The following is an 18,970-nucleotide window of genomic DNA, read 5'->3' as shown; positions in this document are numbered from 1 at the left end:
GTTTCCTGACATTGGCTAGCTGGTTTCTTTTTCCTTATCTTTTTTTTATAAAGGAAGGAGATTTAAGACTCGGGGTACTTTGGAGGGAATGACCATTTTAAATCAAAACTCTTTATGCCAGTCATTTGAAACAACCAAAGTTATATTTCCTGTTTGTTAGGTGTCTGTATAGTGTCTGCATAGGTATTTTGGATGGGCAGAGGTATAAATTATATTATTATTATTATTACTATTATTATTATTATTCTTTACTGGAAGTAAATTTTTATCTTTGCAGAAAAGGCTACTTTTGGAACGCTGCAGACAGAAGAGTGGGGTCAGTTCATGCACATCTGTGATATTATCAACACAACTGAGGAAGGGTAAGCTGGTTCATGTTCTGCAGAATTCTCATGGAATTTGGTCTTGCTGATAAGACATATTGGCCTTCCGTGTTAAAAGTCTAATCCTGTTGGTGTGACAATAAACACACTCCCTACCCCCGTGTATACCCTTTGACCCATGCCAGCTTTGTCCTCTGTTGTGCATGTGTAATTTTACAATTTGCTCATCAATAAAGCCACATGTGAAGGCAGTAGAGAATCTGATTTCAATATGTATTTGTTGACACTTTTACACCTCAAGTTCATGTTTACCAATGCATGTTTCTTTATTTAACGAAATATGGTGCTGGAGGAGACTCTTGAGAGTCCCATGGACTGCAAGAAGATCAAACCTATCCATTCTGAAGGAAATCAGCCCTGAGTGCTCCCTGGAAGGACAGATCGTGAAGCTGAGGCTCCAATACTTTGGCCACCTCATGAGAAGAGAAGAATCCTTGGAAAAGACCCTGACGTTGGGAAAGATTGAGGGCACTAGGAGAAGGGGACGACAGAGGACAAGATGGTTGGACAGTGTTCTCGAAGCTACGAACATGAGTTTGACCAAACTGCGGGAGGCAGTGCAAGACAGGAGTGCCTGGCGTGCTATGGTCCATGGGGTCACGAAGAGTTGGACACGACTAAACGACTAAACAACAACAACAACAATATGCTGTTTGAGTGTAGCGGTTTTTAGAGTTGCTGACTTTCAAACAGTCCCTATAGCTGTGCCTTTAACTGAAGCTTGAACAACAGCAATTACAAAGGGACCGTATTTATCGCCGTGCAGTCAAAAGCTTTGCCCGTGAATTCCTATTAAAGGCACAACTACAAAGGCTGGTTTAAAAGTTGGCAACTGTACTGCATATGCAGCTTTAAAACATGACTCATGAAGCGACCCCAGAATGTCTGGTTCCTGACTGTGTGCAGTAGGTCATGTTAGGAGCTTGGCTGAAAGTGTGATGAGTGCCACAACCCCATAGTTGCCTTTGAATTGACTTAACTGTCCAGGGATCCTTTACCTTTTACCTTTACCTTTGTTTCTCTCACCTGAACGGGTCTATCCGCCAGCAACTTCTAACGTCAAATTGGGAGGTGCTTTTGAAACTTAATGTAACAAAGTAGAGAAACTACAGAATTTAGAAATGGGATCAAGACTGCAATAATGGGAGGCACATTGGTTCTGCCAAAATCCTAGGGATCCTTATTCTGAAAAGAGAGCCGCAGGTGGCGCTGTGGGTGAAACCACAGAGCCTAGAGCTTGCCAATCAGAAGGTCGGCGGTTCAAATCCCCGCGGCGGGGTGAGCTCCCGTTGCTCGGTCCCAGCTCCTGCCAACCTAGCAGTTTGAAAGCACGTCAAAGTGCAAGTAGATAAATAGGAACCGCTACAGCGGGAAGGTAAACAGCGTTTCCGTGTGCTGCTCTGGTTTGCCAGAAGCGGCTTTGTCATGCTGGCCACATGACCTGGAAGCTATACGCCGGCTCCCTCGGCCAATAATATGAGATGAGCGCGCAACCCCAGAGTCGATCACGACTGGACCTAATGGTCAGGGGTCCCTTTACCTTTACCTTTAAGTGCCTTTTTTAAAAAAGGAAAGAAAAGAAAAAAATCTAAAAGTTTGGTTTCTTTGCCTGGGTGTTCCCCCCCCCCGGATCTCTCCCCCCCCCCGCCACCTTCACATCTCTATGAGCAGGGGTCATCACAGTTGCAATATTCACATGGGGCAAGCTGGTGGAAGCAAGCAGAGAAAGGGTTAATGAGCCCTTTGCTTGTGACTCACATTAGGAATGATCCAACCCCGTGAGCCCTCCAGCTCTTCCCCAGTTCCAAATATGACCTTATTCAAATTAGTCACTGACCGGATCTTCAGAAACAATATTCAGCCATGGATAGGTGATCTCCACTTAAGCTTATTGGTTGCAAGCGAAGTGCTGTGCTGTTTTTCTCGGAACAGCAGAAAGCATCTCGCTACTGGAACGAAGAAATGACGTAGCCAAAGGCCGGTCACTTACAGTGTAATGATGATGATTGTATGCGTTCCTTGATCCTAACATTTAATTTGGATGAGCAACAAAGACATCCACTGTAAAGAGAAGAGTCATCGGTGGCAGTCGGTTGTGCTCAGTTAGCAGGAGCTAAAGGAACAGAAAGCTCATTCCTTGTAACACGGAGTCCTTATCTTAAGACAGGGATGAGGTGCCAGGAGCCACCGAGGTGTTGCTGGACAGCAACTTCCGTAATTTCTGAGCAGTGGCCATGTTGGCAGTGCACTCCTTTGACCCAACATTTGCTCTTGTAATGCAACATAGCGGAAAAAACAAAGAGCACTGCCAGTGTTAGAAATACACGTGTTGTGTTCATCTGCTTGGAAAATGTATCCCCTGCATTTACAGTGGAACATCGGTTTCTGAACACCTTGGTTTACGAATTTTCGGTTTACGAACGCCGCGGACCCATCTGGAACGGATTAATTCACTTTCCCTTACTTTCAATGGGAAAGTTCGCTTCAGTTTATGAACGCTTCAGTTTATGAACAGACTTCCGGAACCATGCTTTGGGTTAAGTACGCTTCAGGTTGAGTACTCCGCGGACCCGTCTGGAACGGATTAATCCACTTTCCATTACTTTCAATGGGAAAGTTCGCTTCAGTTTATGAACGCTTCAGTTTAAGTACTCCGCGGACCATCTGGAACAGATTAATCCACTTTCCAATACTTTCAATGGGAAAGTTTGCTTCAGTTTATGAACAGACTTCTGGAACCAATTGTGTTCATAAACCGAGGTACCACTGTATTGTAAAATTCTCACGAGGGAGGAGCAAAGGTTTCTCCTTACTTTTCCTCCTTCTCCTCACTCCCATTGCATGGATTTATAAATAAGGTAAAGGTAAAGAACCCCTGGATGGTTAAGTCCAGTCAAAGGCGACTATGGGGTTGTGGCGCTCATCTCGCTTTTCAGGCCGAGGGAGCTGGCATTTGTCCGCAGACAGCTTTCCAGGTCACGTGGCCAGCATGACTCAACTGCTTTTGGTGCAACAGAAGAAGAGAAGAAGAAGAAGAGTTTGGATTTGATATCCCGCTTTATCACTACCCGAAGGAGTCTCAAAGCGGCTAACAATCTCTTTTCCCCTCCTCCCCCACAACAAACACCCTGTGAGGTGGGTGGGGCTGAGAGACTTCAGAGAAGTGTGACTAGCCCAAGGTCACCCAGCAGCTGCATGTGGAGGAGTGGAGACATGAACCCGGTTCCCCAGATTACGAGTCACAGGACACTGTGACGGAAGCCCAAGCGCACAGAAACGCCGTTTACCTTCCTGCCACAGTGGTACCTATTTATCTGCTTGCACTGGCGTGCTTTCAAACTGCTAGGTTGGCAGGAGCTGGGTAAGAGCAATGGGAGCTCACTCTGTCATGGGGATTCGAACTGCCGACCTTCCGATCGGCAAGCCCAAGAGCAGGCATCCCCAAACTTCGACCCTCCAGATGTTTTGGACTACAATTCCCATCTTCCCCGACCACTGGTCCTGTTAGCTAGGGATCATGGGAGTTGTAGGCCAAAACATCTAGAGGGCTGCAGTTTGGGGATGCTTGCCCAAGAGGCTCAGGGATTTAGACCACATTGCCACTCGCTCCCATGGATTTATAAATATGGAAGAAAGCAATAGCCTACCCCATCACTCAATAGTGCAGCCACCTATGAGGTGGAGTGTACTTGTTTATCTGCTAGCATGTGGGGAAAAATATATAGAAGCTTCCTATAATTAGACTGGAAGAGAGCCAAGAAGCTGATGTGAACACCCTTAGTCTTGCATCATTTGCCACAGGATTTTTGATAGGGTAATCTAGTGCAATTAGTGTTTGGGCTCAGATAATGGGTGAGACTATTTAGGCAGTGGCCTCATCTCCTTTTAAGAAAAGGTTTGACATTCTGACGTGAAAACAGAGGAGGCGGCAATAAAACAATCTCCTTTGAGTCTCTGGCTCCACTGCAATATTTAAATGCTAAGCTCTTGCTGCTGCTGTTGCTGCTGCTCAATTTTGCTTATAAATGGAGCACATTGAAGTGCTAGATGGGGAAGAAAGAGAGGAATGTTTGGGGGGAAATTCAGTTCAGGGTCGGGGGAAGCTTCACATTGTACGATACAAAGAGAATTCTTGTTTGAAAGTTTTGTAACCCGCTCTGAGATCTGTGGATGGCGGGCAGGCTAAAAATGCTTTTAAATAAATGAACAAATCTCTGTGGTTGGTTTATCAGCCGCAAAAAAATAGTATGGCCTGTTGCTTTGTGTGTTTGGGGCCACATGAAAGAATTGGTGCTTTCAGAATTCAGTGACTGTAATTTGTTTTTACTGATTTTAATACCAAATGTAAACTACTTGTAATTTGCCTTGGGACCTGCTGGTGAAGGGTGGATAATAAACTGAATAATAATATTATAATAATGTAATAATAATAATAATATTTCTCCAGGTTCCAGCATTCGGTCACACTCAAGCATGACCAAGAGATACTATGAGCATTGATTATGCAGTTGAAGCAATCAGGGTATGGGGATAGGAGCAGAATCCATTGACCAAGACTGGGGGACACTGGAAGTCACATGGGACAGAGGGAGTGGGCTTAGTTCCCACCGAAATGTGTCTCTGAATAAAGTGGGATGAGTTAATTAATTAATTACTTGGTTATATATCTACCCTGCCCTTAATCCGACCAGACCTCATGGTGGTTTTTCGTGTTTCTAGAGAAAACACGACCCAGGTGGCACTGTGGGCTAAACCACTGAGCCTAGGGCTTGCTGATCAGAAGGTCGGCGGTTCGAATCCCTGTGACGGGGTGAGCTCCTGTTGCTTGGTCCCAGCTCCTGCCAACCTAGCAGTTCGAAAGCACATCAAAATGCAAGTAGATAAATAGGAACCGCTACAGCGGGAAGGTAAACGGCGTTTCCATGTGCTGCTCTGGTTTGCCAGAAGCGGCTTTGTCATGCTGGCCACATGACCTGGAAGCTATACGCCGGCTCCCTCGGCCAATAATGCGAGATGAGCGCGCAACCCCAGAGTCGGTCACAACTGGACCTAATGGTCAGGGGTCCCTTTACCTTTACCTTTACCTTTAGAGAAAAATAAAGCATTGCAATTGGGTATCCTCTAGGAAATGTGCGAAAAACCTGCCTACCGCCCTAGATCCTGGGTGACCAAGACTTTCAGATTCTGAACATCCATCTGTTCACACTTTGCAGGATATCTCTGCACACAGCCCACCTGTCACGAAGACAGTAATCTTGCCGCTGCTGAAATACAGTGCATTATTTCGGTTTTATCTGGATTTTCTTCCACGCAAACGGTGGCTGCAGTCTTTATCTCTCTGGTTGGTGTCGCAGGGCAAACAGCGTGTTAAGTCAATGCTTTTATCTAGTTTCCTTTCTTTTAATTGCAGGCCCAAGAATGCGATCAGAGCACTAAGGAAAAAGCTTTCAAAAAACTGCAACCATGTTGAGATTCATCTGACGCTCTCTGTAAGTATGATACTCTTGATCTTCATAAAAAGAGTCTGCTAAACACTGAAGGGGACACATCGGATTTCTCTGGATCACAGCCCAGAAAGGAACCTGTTTGAGCAGAACATTTTACTAAACAACAGCAACAATTTTCCTGACACGCCAAACATGAACTTCAGGGGAAGGCGGTGCTCATTTTCTGGGTCATGTTTAGGTGAATGTCATCCTTGTCTGGGGTTTCTGAGCACTATTCTTTATGGACAGAGGTCAGTTGTTCTTCACCGTTGGAGACTGACCAACAGATTAACCTCTGCTTTTCACCTTCAGGGCTTGAGGGTGGAGGATTGAGCCAATATTATGAAGAAGACACGCAATGGCATCTGGAGATAAGTCTTTGCTCATCTTCCAGTGCCCCACCTGGTTTCTACCAGGGGCCTTCTTCTTGTTGTTCTTTGGTGCTCACTTGTAGCTGAGTAAGATTGTCTTCCATAGACACTGTCTTAACAGTGAGTCCATAAGTGATTGTGGAGGCCAATTCTGGATCCACACGTCCTTCTACAGTGGGGTCATAAGTTTCTGGGCGGGAGTTGATCATGGTGAGGGTTTGCCAAGCGTGCCTTCCTCTTGGCACCTTTCTCCATTTCGTCCTGGGTTTGAGCATCTTCAAAGCCCATGGCACTTTTGGTAAAAGCTGTTCTCCAATTGAAGCACTCGCAGGCCAGTGTTCCCAGTTGTCGGTTTTTATACTACATTTTTTAAGATTTGCCTTGAGAGAGTCCTTAAACCTCTTTTGTTGACCACCAGCATTACGCTTTCCATTTTTAAGTTTGGAATAGAGTAGTTGCTTTGGAAGACGATCATTAGGCATCTGCACAACATGACAAGTCCAACGAAGTTGATGTTGAAGAATCATTGCTTTGACACTGGTGATCTTTGCTTCTTCCAGTAACACTGGCATTAGTTTGCCTGTCTTCCCAAGTGATGTGTAAAAATTTCTGGAGACGTAGTTGATGGAATCTTTCGAGGAGTTGGAGATGGCATCTATAAGTTTATAAACCAGGGACCATCACCATCCCTTCTAAGGTGTGAGCACTACTTCATTGTAACCTGGGCAGGTGGTGTTGGGTCTAGAAATATGTTTGGGACCTGAATCTCCCACACTACATGGTTGCTGGACAGGGGAAGGCCTCCCGGCCATAGGCAGTCCTCATAACTGTCGCATCATCACCCACAGGCACCTCATAATATGGTATTTAGCATGTTACTCAGAAAATTGCTTCTTGGTTTTCCTTTTTGAATTACGCTCTCTGGTTAAAGACTGGTTAAGAAGGGAAAGAGTAGCATCTTGTTCAGTGTTGTGTTATTCCACTGGCATTTTCCACACAATTTCCCATTTTTACAAAGTGGAATATGCAATTCAATATGTATTCATTAGTGCAAATTAAAGTCCGTTGCGGCAAGTGTTCTTAACCATACACAAACACTGATGGCTTCTAGCCAGAGGTAGGGGGTGAGGAATTGAGATCAGAGAAGAAAGGTTACTCAATCAGAGCAAGCAAGATACTGTCTTTTATTTTGATCGACAAACTTTGGAGTTGCATAGATCTCAGTGTGTGGTTTGCCATTCAAGAGAAGCTTTGGAAACAACAACAAAGAGTCTTGTGGTGAAATAAAGGTTCTCTAATGTATCATGGAATAAGCTTTTGTGGGGAGAGAGTTTGAGCCAAGTCACGATGTGTACTTGCTTATCTGCAGTCTTGTGTTGAAGAAAAATGAGTTGTGACAGAGGCTTAATGAGAAGGGGATTAAAGTGAAACAGTAGACATCGTAAATGCTATCACATGAACAATTGTGTGTCTTCCTGGTTGCCCCACCTCAAAAAGGAATGAAAGGGCAACTAAAAAAAAATCAAGGATAGCATTTTTATCAGAAGTGAGAGGATTAAGCAGAGAGAGGGCTTGGTTAACTAATGTAAAAGAGAATGGAGACAGTTGGGATGGAAAGAATGAGTAGGAAACAATATCTCCCTTTCAAAATACAACTCAGAATTATTTATTAAAGCTGTTAGAGCAGGCATCCCCAAACTGCGGCCCTCCAGATGTTTTGGCCTACAACTCCCATGATCCCTAGCTAACAGCACCAGTGGTCAGGGAAGATGGAAATTGTAGTCCAAAACATCTGGAGGGCCGAAGTTTGGGGATGCCTGTGTTAGAGCGTTTTATAATGAGCTAAAGGATAAGCCTAGTTATGCAGTTGGTAGTTAACTTACGCCATTGACTGCCCCCAGGATGTTATAAGAAAATGGCATGGAATTTCTAAAGGATTAATGGAATGTTTTGGAGAAATAGGAATGTTGGGAGGTGTAAACCAACACTGCAACCTGTGTGTTACCAGCCACGGGCAACAAATAACAGGAGATGGCTGTCCCTGTTGGTTATGACTTCTTGGATGGTCAGAAGCATTTCCAGTTTAGATGGTTCATTGTTCTGACCCAGAATCAAATTGCTTGTGGGTATGTTGACCTCCCATTTCTGCCCAGGATCTAATCTAGGTCAGTGATGTCAAATGGTGATATGGGTTATATATAGGTGATATAGGAAGCAGTCCATTGGTTTAAACTTACATAACTTAGTATTTCCAGGGGAGAAATGTGTGACTCCTTTTCGTTTTTGTTTTGTTTCCAAAACGGCAGCCAGTGCAAAAGTGACTTGGCAGTTCTTGTACACAGAGTTACCTTGTTGGTCACAGCGTATTATGCTGCTGCTGTGGAATTTGTGGAATTTGTTTTGCAAAAACATTATTACCATAAGCTAGGAAGTCATTAGGGCAAACAGGTGATTCACAGTGCTCTGTTACGAGTTAAGTTGCATAAATATGAATCACCCAAAAGTTTTGGTGTTCGTGTTCTTTATCCAGAAGTGGCAGAACATCAGGGACAGGATGGATTGAATCTGGTTCTGAATGAATACCCCCCCCCCCTATTTTGCAGCCATGTTCCCATTTAACTTGAAAACATTCTGAAAGCATTTAAAGGTTTGCCAGCAAGGTTCTGGACTGGGTCTAGGTTTCACAGAGCTTTTTATCCTGTTTTCCCTTTGTGTTGATATTGTGGCTCTGAGTGATATAGGATGTATGTTTCAGCAGAGATCAGTTGCTTAGAGCATAGTGCTGATAACACCAAGGTAGCAGGTTCGATCCCCGTTTGGGGCAGCTGCATATTCCTGTGTAGCAGGGGGTTGGACTAAATGATCCTCAGGGTCCCTTCCAACACTACAATTCCATGCTTCTATGATCTAATTCAGTCTGTTTAAGTAAAAAGGTAAAGGTAAAAGACCCCTGGACGGTTAAGTCCAAGCAAAGGCGACTATGGGGTTGCAGTGCTCATCTCACTTTCATGGCCGAGGGAACCAGCGTTTGTCCACAGACAGCTTTCCAGGTCATATGGCCAGCAGGAATAAACCGCTTCCGGTGCAGCGGGACACCATGACGGAAACCAGAGTGCACAGAAACGGTGCTTACCTTTCCGCCACAGCAGTACCTATTTATCTACTTGCACTGGTGTGCTTTTGAACTGCTAGGTTGGCAGGAGCTGGGGCAGAGCAACGGGAGCTCACCCCGTCGTGGGGATTTGAACCACTGACCAATCGGGAAGCCCAAGAGGCTCAGTGGTTTAGACCACAGCGCTACCCGCTTCCCTCCTCTGTTGAAGTAGCCAGTGCATCACCTATGATATGTCCTTTGTGTTAAAGTCAACAGAGTCTATTAACATGTTTTATCTTATGAGAAAATGTAGGCACACTCCATTGGCAATTTTTTTGACTCCATGGTAGCTGGCACCTCAAAATTAAGTGGAGACATAGGAGCCAATTCCTAGGAGCCTTGGCTGCTTCAGCCCCCACAATAAAATATTTGAGGGGTCAAGTCCAAACAAAGTTGATGGGTATTTCCATTCAAATGGTGTGTGTGCACTGCATCATGTGATTGATCATGAGGGGTGGGGCTTACCTGGGCCCCCACAATGTTTTATCCACCCCCATGTGGAGATGCTTGTTGTTGTTGTTTAGTCGTGTCCGACTCTTCGTGACCCCATGGACCATAGCATGCCAGGCACTCCTGTCTTCCACTGCCTCACGCAGTTTGGTCAGACTCATGTTCGTAGCTTCGAGAACACTGTCCAACCATCTCATCCTCTGCCGTCCCCTTCTCCTTGTGCCCTCCATCTTTCCCAACATCAGGGTCTTTTCCAGGGAGTCTTCTCTTCTCATGAGGTGGCCAAAGTATTGGAGCTACTCCCCTGCTAAAACTCTTCCATCAGTGCAGTCCAGCATGGTCATTCATAAAATCTGTGATGTCCTGTTATCATTCCCAAATAATATTCTGCTATTGTAAAGACTAGTAGATTTATTGTATCCTAAGCTGTTGTGGAGTGGAGCCTTCAAGGCATGAAGAGTCCATATGAACTGGGTCTTGCTCATTCACTGTCTTGACAGCTCTGAGGAGTAAAAAGCTGGTGCAGACTAGGGAATGGTCTGCAGGCACATGAGATCAACACCCTGCTGAAGCTAAGCAGGTCTGGGTCTGGTCAGTACATGGATGGGAGACTGCTTGCAAACAACATGTAATAGCACCACTCTATTCTGCCTCGGTCAGACCACACTTGGAATACTGTGTCCAGTTCTGGGCACTACAACCTAAGAAGGATGTTGGCAAGCTGGAACGTGTACAGAGGAGGGCAACCAAGGTGATCAGGGGTCTGGAAACCAAGCCTTATGTGGAACGCTTGAGGGAGCTGTGTATGTTTAGCCTGGAAAAGAGGAGACTGAGAGGAGATACAATAACCATCTCCAGATATCTCAATAGCTGTCACATGGAAGAGGGAACAAGCTTGTTTTCTCCTGCTCTGGAGGGTAGGACTCGAACCAACGGCTTCAAGTTACAAGAAAGGAGATTATGACTGAACATATATGGAAAAGCTTTCTGACAGTAAGAGTTGTGTGACGGTGGAACAGTCTCCCTCAGGAGGTTCTGGGCTTTCCTTCCTTGGAGGTTTTAAAGCAGAGGTTGGACCGCCAAATGTCATGGATGCTTTAGCTGAGATGCCTGCATTGCACGGGGTTGGACTAGATGACGATTCTATGTTGCCTTCGGTTCCATGATAAAAGAAAGGCAGGATTTAAGTTTAATAAAATACAAAGAAAGAAGAAGAAAACAAGTTCAGAAAGTCTGATGCTGTGCTATAGTTGAGAATCCACATTATCACCTAAGCTTTCAGTTGTGTAGAATATAAAAAAAACAATATAGGTGTAAACAGGATATGTCTGCTAGCTTTCCGGGACAGTAGACAGTTCCTCTGTGTATTCTGTGCTTGAGCACCTTCTACAGCATAGGCTGATTGTCATGCATGCATGACTGCGATGGCTCTTTGCATATTCTGAGTTGCTTTCTGTATCTTGTTGTGCAAGGCAATTAGCAACAGAGGTGAGCAGATAAATTAGGTTGATAGGTGACCGACTTTGGTCAGGCATCAGCTAGGTTGCCCCGGGGCTGACACCCTGGGTTGGGGATACATCTAAAGTTGCCGGAATACTTGTTTCCGGCATGCCCCAACCCCCTGTTCCTTCGCAACCCTGAGTCACACAGTATTGCATACTTTGGTTCCTTGGTGTGCGTGTTTGCCTAGCAGAAACAGCTCGGGTTTCCACTTGGCATGCAGGTTTTGTGTCAGATTTTTCATTTCATTTCTGTTTACCATCCCTGGGAGCTGAGCGTTCTCTGTTCCAGTCAGTTGGAAAAGCTGTGATAACAGGGCTTTGAGATGTTTTATCTAATAATTCATTCTGCAAACTTAAGGTTTCTCCACTGTTCAAGGTCTTTTGTTGCTGTTGTGGGGAGAGGCGTCGTCATGCATATGTTCCTGTTGTTACAGGAGTTGCAGATAACACCCCTGGCCTACTGCAAATGGATTCCGTTTGCTTTTGGTAAAGAATATTGGCAGCTAACACAAAACAGCTAGAAGCATTTTCTTCTCCCGCTCTGCTCCAAGCTTTTTAATTGTGGATCTGTTAAAGACAGGAATCTGGAGGCCAGCTGAAAACAGAGGATGAAGTCTCAGGAGATAGTTCTGTGGTGGAGCAAAGCACCAGCAAAGGCAAACTGAGGAAGGAAAGTGCAGAGCCATTTGCCAACCAAATGTTTCAGTGCTCACCTGACCTGGAAGGGTTCCAGCCAGGCTGGGGGAAGGTTAGGCTGCAGGCCAGATGAGGGTGCCCTTGGGAGAGAAAACGTAAAATGCTCAGTATTTCACAGGCCTCCCAAGCTGTCTGACGGGTTGCAGCCTCTATGCCCAGAAGTAGAGGATGGACGTTTTATAGCCCTGTAGGGTCTGATCTGCCTTTAGGCTGAGCAGTTGGTGGTGAAACTTGATGTGAAACTGTAATCTTTGTCCCTTCCTATACTGCACAATGTGTGCAAGAACAGCAGATCGGTGTCGGAATCCATGTGGCAATTCTGTTCCTGTATCAATATATAATAATGATAATTATTATCAATAATAATATTTCATTTATACCCCGCCCAGCTGGCTGGGTTGCTCAAGCCACTCTGGGCAGCTTCCAACACATAAAATAATAATGATAATGATAATAATTTATTATTAATACCCCGCCCATCTGGCTGGGGTTCACCAGCCACTCTGGGTGGCTTCCAACAGAAATATTAGAATACACTAATTTCTTAAAGATTAAAAGCTTCCCTAAACAGGGCTGCCTTCAGATGTCCTCTAAAAGTCTGGTAGTTATTTTTCTTTTTGACACCTGGTCCTTCAGGGGCACAGTTATCTCATTCAGGACCAGGGAGTCCCCCACGCCTGCCCACCTCCTGTCCCCCACAAACAGTACTTCTGTCTTGTCAGGATTCAACCTCAATCTGTTACAACCATTCACTTGTCCCAGTATGCAAGAAGGAGAAGCACACACAGTGGAAATGGAAATGCTATTAATTATGCACAAAGGCAGCAGTTTTTTTTAACTGTGGGCACCAACCAGGCACCCAGAAATCTCCGTGTAGTTGGACCTGTGCCAGTAGCAAAATTAGCCAAGCACCTGGGGAACTTCAAAGACTGGATGTATGTGAATATGTATACATTTAGGAAACTGCTTAGGAAACTGGGTTTTACAGTTCCCAGGTCCAGGATCTGTTTTCTACAGTATGGATGCAGGAGCTACTCAGTCGAGAAATATCTCTTTTAGACAATGTAAGAGGGAATACAGTTTTTAGGCCACAAGGTAGCTGCTTAATAGTTAACCTCGTTTCGTATTAATGGACCCTGGGTGTGTCAAACCTGTTTTTATGAGAAGCTCCTGGTTTTGTGTGTCAATAAAACAACCTGCCAGGTGTACTGGAGCCTTAATAGTTCCCTGGACTTTGGCCAGTGGGGTTTGTGTGACATTGTGGTGGAAATGCAAGAGCTAATTGAAGGGTTGGGGTGCTGCTGGTCTTCACGAAGAAGATCTGCAGGAGTTCAGCATCTGCCCACACAGATCTGATTTCAGAGATCCAGGTATCAGTAGTGTTGCGACAAGCAAGGTTGTACAATCTCCATAATTACTGAGTAGTACGCCCGGCAGGGTTTTTTTCTGTTGTAGGGCATGGATGGGATTGCAGATTAAGTAACTCTGTAAATCCCACAAATGCATGCCACTCTGGGGAACAGCTGCATATAAAGTGGGGCCCATAACTGCAAGTCTAGGAGTGGGGAAAACATCTTCCAGTTAGTCACACACACTACCCTCTTTTTAATGAGCAAAAGTTCATAGACACTAAGCCTGCTTCATTTTTCCCAAATTGAAATGGATGGGGTTTAAGTTTTTAACTTTTAGAAGACATCTGAAAGCAGTCCTGTACAAGCGAAGCTTTTGAAGATTTCATGTACAGCGAACCCTTGGTTTTCGATCGTCTCGGAAGTTGAACGTTTCGGCTTTCGAATGGCGAAAACCCCAGAAGTAACTGCTTCGGTTTTTGAATGATTTTTTTGGCAGCCGAACATGCCACGCGGCTTCCGTTTTGAGTTTTTGGTTTTCAAACTTCTCGGAAGTCGAACGGTCTTCTGGAACGGATTATGTTCGAAAACCGAGGTTGCACTATACAGTGGTGCCTCGCTAGACGAATGTAATTCGTTCTGTGAGTCAATTCGTTTTGCGAAAAATTCATCTAACGAATCCCATAGGAATGCATTGAAATTTTATTTTTTGCCCATAGGAACGCATTAATTGAATTTCAGTGCATTCCTATGGGAAACCGCGATTCGCTAGATGAATTTTTCACAAAACAAATTCGTCTAGCGAGGCAACCTCCACTCGAAAATCTCTTTGTTAAGTGAAAAATTTGTCTTACAGGGCATTCGTCTAGCGAGGCACCACTGTATTAATAAGTTTTTATATATGTTGGAAGCCACCCAGAGTGGCTGGGTCAATGCAGTCAGATGGGCAGGGTACAAAATATTATTATTATTATTTGCTTGATTTGTTAAGCTTAGCCCTACTCTTGGTCCATTAGGCAGGAATGGGATGGGTCATATGATTGAAACCTTGTTCTCTCTCATCTTTATATGTGTTTATGTGTTCATTTAAAAACTCCCTGCACATCAGCTCTGTATATTGTCTTTTTCGTATGCTGGACCGCCTGTATTTTCTGTGAATTAAATGGAATACAAATTAGAAAAGGGGATGGCACAGTACAGTTGACCAATAGAACAGTATATCCCTAGGAAGCTGTAGAATTGATTCCTTTGGTGAAAACTGTAAAACAGACCTCAGGGTTCAGGGTCTACCAGAGTTGCACAGATCCTTTTCACTCCTGCCTTAATGCAGATTGTTAGACCGTGGTAACCCAGGAGGCTGCTTCTAGCATCTGCAAATCTTGATGGTGCAACCTTAATTTCCTTTTGCAATTTGACCTGCGGGCAAAATGCTCTTTGCTGAATGTTAGCCGTGTTTCCCAAGGTTTCAGCAACTGGGTTGCAATTTATAGACTCTGCTTCCTTCCCATAGGCTCCATCCCTCTAAACCCCTGCCTTGCCTGGGGCACAGAAACTGAACCATTTTTTTAAAGAGGTGTTGCTGAAAGAACCTTTATGGTGCTAAAGAAAATGGGGTTTATTATTATTATTATTATTATTATTATTATTATTATTATTATTATTATTATTGAAGGCAGCCCTGTTTAGGGAAGTTTTTAATGTTTGATGTTTTATTGTGTTTTTAATTTTCTGTTGGGAGCCGCTCTGAGTGGTTGGGGAAACCCAGCCAGTTGAGTGAGGTATAAATGATTGGTTGATTGATTATTATTGACATGCTTTCATCCTCACATCAAAATGTTCTATTAGAAGACCAGGTCTTTGGTGCTGGTGTGACCTCTGAAGCCCTTCTCTGAGGAACTAGCTCTTCATCCGTGTCCCAAGGCAGCCTCCATATGCACTTGAGAATAGGTTATTTTTTTATTGTACATCTGAGGGTGATGATTGCTGAGAGCCTTCTGATCCGTGTTCGAAATTAGCCAGGCGCCAGGTGCATTTTGCAGCTGGCTATCAGCCGCTTGAGACCAAGTGGAGATGCCTGAGTGCCAGGATGGGGCCTGACATCTCCACCATCTGGGGATCGTTGAATCTTGACTGTTTTCACACACTAATACCAATACCCCATCCTGTAGAATTCTGCACAATCAAATATAGGTGCCAACTCCCAGATTGAAAAATATATCTGCACAATCAAAACATAGGTGCCAACTCCCAGATTGAAAAATCCGGGATCGGCAGTGGTGCGGCACCGGAAGTCACGCTGTGGCCATTTTGGAACTGGGCAGAGCGGCACCGGAAGTTCCTTCTACGCATGCTCTGCCCATTTCCAAAATGGCCGCAGCGCCAGAAGTCATGCTGCGGCCATTTTGGAACTGGGCAGAGCAGCACCGGAAGTCGCTTCTACGCACGCTCTGCCCAGTTCCAAAATGGCCGCAGTGCCAGAAATCTCTTCTGCATATGTCCAGAGACTCCAGATATGTGCAGAAGGAGCCTCCCTGGGCCGGTAAGAATCCGGGGGATTTACGGGGTTTTTAAAATCCGGGCTGCCGGCGGGAAACGGCTGGAAAAATGTGTTTCCCAGGGAATATGGGAGACTTGGCAGCTATACAATCAAAATGAATTTCAGGAACCAAAATGCTTTTTTCTGTGCAGCCTGAGCAGGAGCTGTGAACAACGTTATAGTTAATTGTTGTCGCTTGTCTTCACTTCCCCCACCCCACTGCCCTGCTCACAGTTGTGAAGAATATTCTCACACTATGAATGATCAATGTCACCATTAAGAAAAAGAGGTCAGAATAGGTCAATATATACGCGGATCGTCCCTGGATCAAGTGACTTTTCTTCTTTACGTCCTCTGAGTTCTTAACCGAGCTCATGGTTGTCATCTGAACTCATCAGATAGAGAATCAGTCATAGTCAGCCCATCATTTGAAAAATAAGACTTTAGAGCTATCTTGCCCCAAAATGGCAGCTAGACATTTCGTCTTAGTGACTGTAACCTTGGAATAAGGAGCCATTTGGCACCTAGCTTATATACCTGAGTTTCTAGAGCAGGGGTAGCCAACATGAAGCTGTCTAGATGTTGTTGGACTATAGTGCTGCTATCCTTGTCATGGCAGTTGGGGCTGAGGAGACCTGTGGTCCAACAACTGGAGGTCTTTACATAGAAATGAGCTGTCGGATAATTACGCTTGTGGGGTCCCCCCATTTTGGATCCATCCTGCAGCTTTCTCTGCATGAGGGGCATACCAATCCTGGCTTTAAACATGCAAACCAGTGTAGTTAGCTTTTCAGTAGGCTTCTTCTACAGCATGCTACTGATCTGCTTAACCCCTACAAAAGAGCTTCCACTCCAGGAAGAAGGCCTCAGTCATTAGGCAGCCAGCCAGATTCCGAAAATGTTGTTGAATGTGCCCGATGAACGTTTACATTTTCCTTGAATTTAACAGTGGCTCCAACTCGGTTGAAGACCTAATTGCAGTCCTGTTCGATAATCAAAATAATTGTTCCTGTTGGAAGCAACTTTCACCAGTCAGTTCACAAATTGCACACACACACACACACAAAAGTTGCTTCACCTAATTGATATACCTTATTGAAATCAATGACAGGGTTGCACCGATCTAATTGAGTTCAAGATCTGGCCCATTAACTGCATTAGCTTTACTCAAAATCATAGCTTAGCTGTTTAGCCCTCGCTTGTCTAGGGGAAAAGCACTAATCGGAGTTTTGTTCTTAAATTCCTTTGCATATTTTGAAGAAGACTGTCTTAAGTGTGCAAGATCTCTTTGAAGCGCTCTCTGCAGGCAATGGGGTGAGCTGATTAGCATGTCTTTCAGGCACTCTGGTTTTTAAAAGGCCCCATTCAAGCCAAGGCTTTTTGGCAGCTGTGGGTTGCTGGGCTTCTTAAATGGCAGCATACCCCACTCCCCACCGCCCACCCCGCCTTCTTTTTCTTTTTCTTTTTTTTTAAAGAAGTGGAAGTTCTGTATCCTGTGAGTTTGGTGTTTTCTCCTGCCGTCCTTGCACATTTCTTCTCCTGAGAGCCTGCGTACACCGAGGGAAAGCTGCTTTTAAAAATAGTTTTTAAAATGCTGTTTCCACTTAAGCCTCTAAGTTATCATAGTTAGCACTTAACTTAGAAGAGAAGACTCCCTGGAAAAGACCCTGATGTTGGGAAAGATTGAGGACACAAGGAGAAGGGGCTGACAGAGGATGAGATGGTTGGACAGTGTTCTCGAAGCGACGAACATGAGTTTGACCAAACTGCGGGAGGCAGTGGAAGACAGGAGTGCCTGGCGTGCTATGGTCCATGGGGTCACGAAGAGTTGGACACGACTAAATGAATAAACAACAACAAAAATAGTTTTTAAAATGCGTTTTTCAATTAAGCCAAAGTGGTTGGCATGTGCCCAATGCTCCTATAGCATTATTTAGCTAGGCTGCTAAAATTGACAGCTCTCAGGCCCATAGCTGCCAAGTATCCCGTTTTCGCCGGGAAACTCCCTTTTTTCCTACCGTTTCCCGGTGGTCTCCCGTATCGGTTATTATCCCGTTATTCTCCCTTAAATCCGCTCCTGCCGGCGGCCATTTTTCTGGTGCCGCTTTGCCCTTCTATGGGCACCAGAAAATGGCGGCGGCGACGCCACAAGTCGCTTTTACGCGTTTCTGGTCAGGCGTCATAGCTGCCAAGTCTCCCATATTCCCCGGGAAACCCCGGTTTTTCCAGCTGTTCCCAGCCGAAAAAATGGATTTTTTTGTTTTTCCCCGGTTTATTCTGGCGTGGCAGCCATTTTGGAACTGGGCGGAGCATGCTCAGAAGCGACTTTTGATGCTGCTCTGCCCAATTCCAAAATGGCCACCACACTACTTCCGGTCTGCTACTTCCAGTCCGATCCATTACTTTTCAGGTAGGAACTTGGCAGGTATGGGTCATGCGTAGAAGTGACTTCAGGCACCAGCGCCGCCATTTTCTGGTGCCCATAGAAGGGCAAAGCGCCACCGGAAGTTGTGTCTACGCGGCTGCCAATCCTGGATTTTTCCGTCCAGGACTTGGCAGGTATGCTCAGGCCCCTTGCAGCGCACTGTATATTTAAAGCCACATCCAACCGCATTGAACAGTAATGGCTTCACCCCAAGAATCCTAGGGGACGAATCTTTGTTAAGGGTGCTGAGAGTTGTTAGAATACCCCCCTATTCCCCTCCCACAGTGTTAGAAACTCAGGTGTATAAGCTGGACGACAAATGGCTCCTTAAACCAGGGTTACAGTCGCCAAAACAGAATGCCTAGTTGCCATTTTTGGACCTGATGGCTCTAAAGTTGTATTTTTCAATACAGATTTTTGGTTCCTGAAATTCTCTCTCTCTCACACACACACCCCAAAATTATATTTTATTAAATTTCAACATTTTTAACATACACAATCAAAACACAAATACTTCTTTTTTCTTTTCGGGGTCGACTTCCCACCCCATTTTCCATGGAGGAGTTATTTCTCCCCTTCTGCTGCACTCTTTTTTAGTTCCTGAAATTCGTTCTGATT

At 44.9% G+C, this 18,970-nt stretch overlaps 1 protein-coding gene across 2 annotated transcripts in view; it reads left to right on the top strand.

The window, feature by feature from the left end:
- Positions 1 to 18,970, top strand: part of TOM1L1 (target of myb1 like 1 membrane trafficking protein) — a 52,646-nt gene that overhangs the window by 4,833 nt on the left and 28,843 nt on the right. Inside the window, exons 2-3 of one of the 2 annotated variants that reach the window (XM_035103829.2) lie at positions 278 to 362; positions 5,794 to 5,872. In XM_035103829.2, coding sequence (XP_034959720.2) covers positions 278 to 362; positions 5,794 to 5,872 — 164 coding nt within the window. Of the gene's footprint in view, positions 1 to 277; positions 363 to 5,793; positions 5,873 to 12,519; positions 13,413 to 18,970 lie in introns of those variants that run through there. The other variant, XM_035103830.2, reaches the window with a different exon arrangement.

This window comes from Zootoca vivipara, chromosome 2 (genome assembly GCF_963506605.1).
Source record: "Zootoca vivipara chromosome 2, rZooViv1.1, whole genome shotgun sequence".
Lineage (NCBI taxonomy): Eukaryota > Metazoa > Chordata > Lepidosauria > Squamata > Lacertidae > Zootoca > Zootoca vivipara.
The sequence above is the reverse complement of the archived record's forward strand: the minus strand, read 5'-3'. Positions and strand labels throughout refer to the sequence as shown.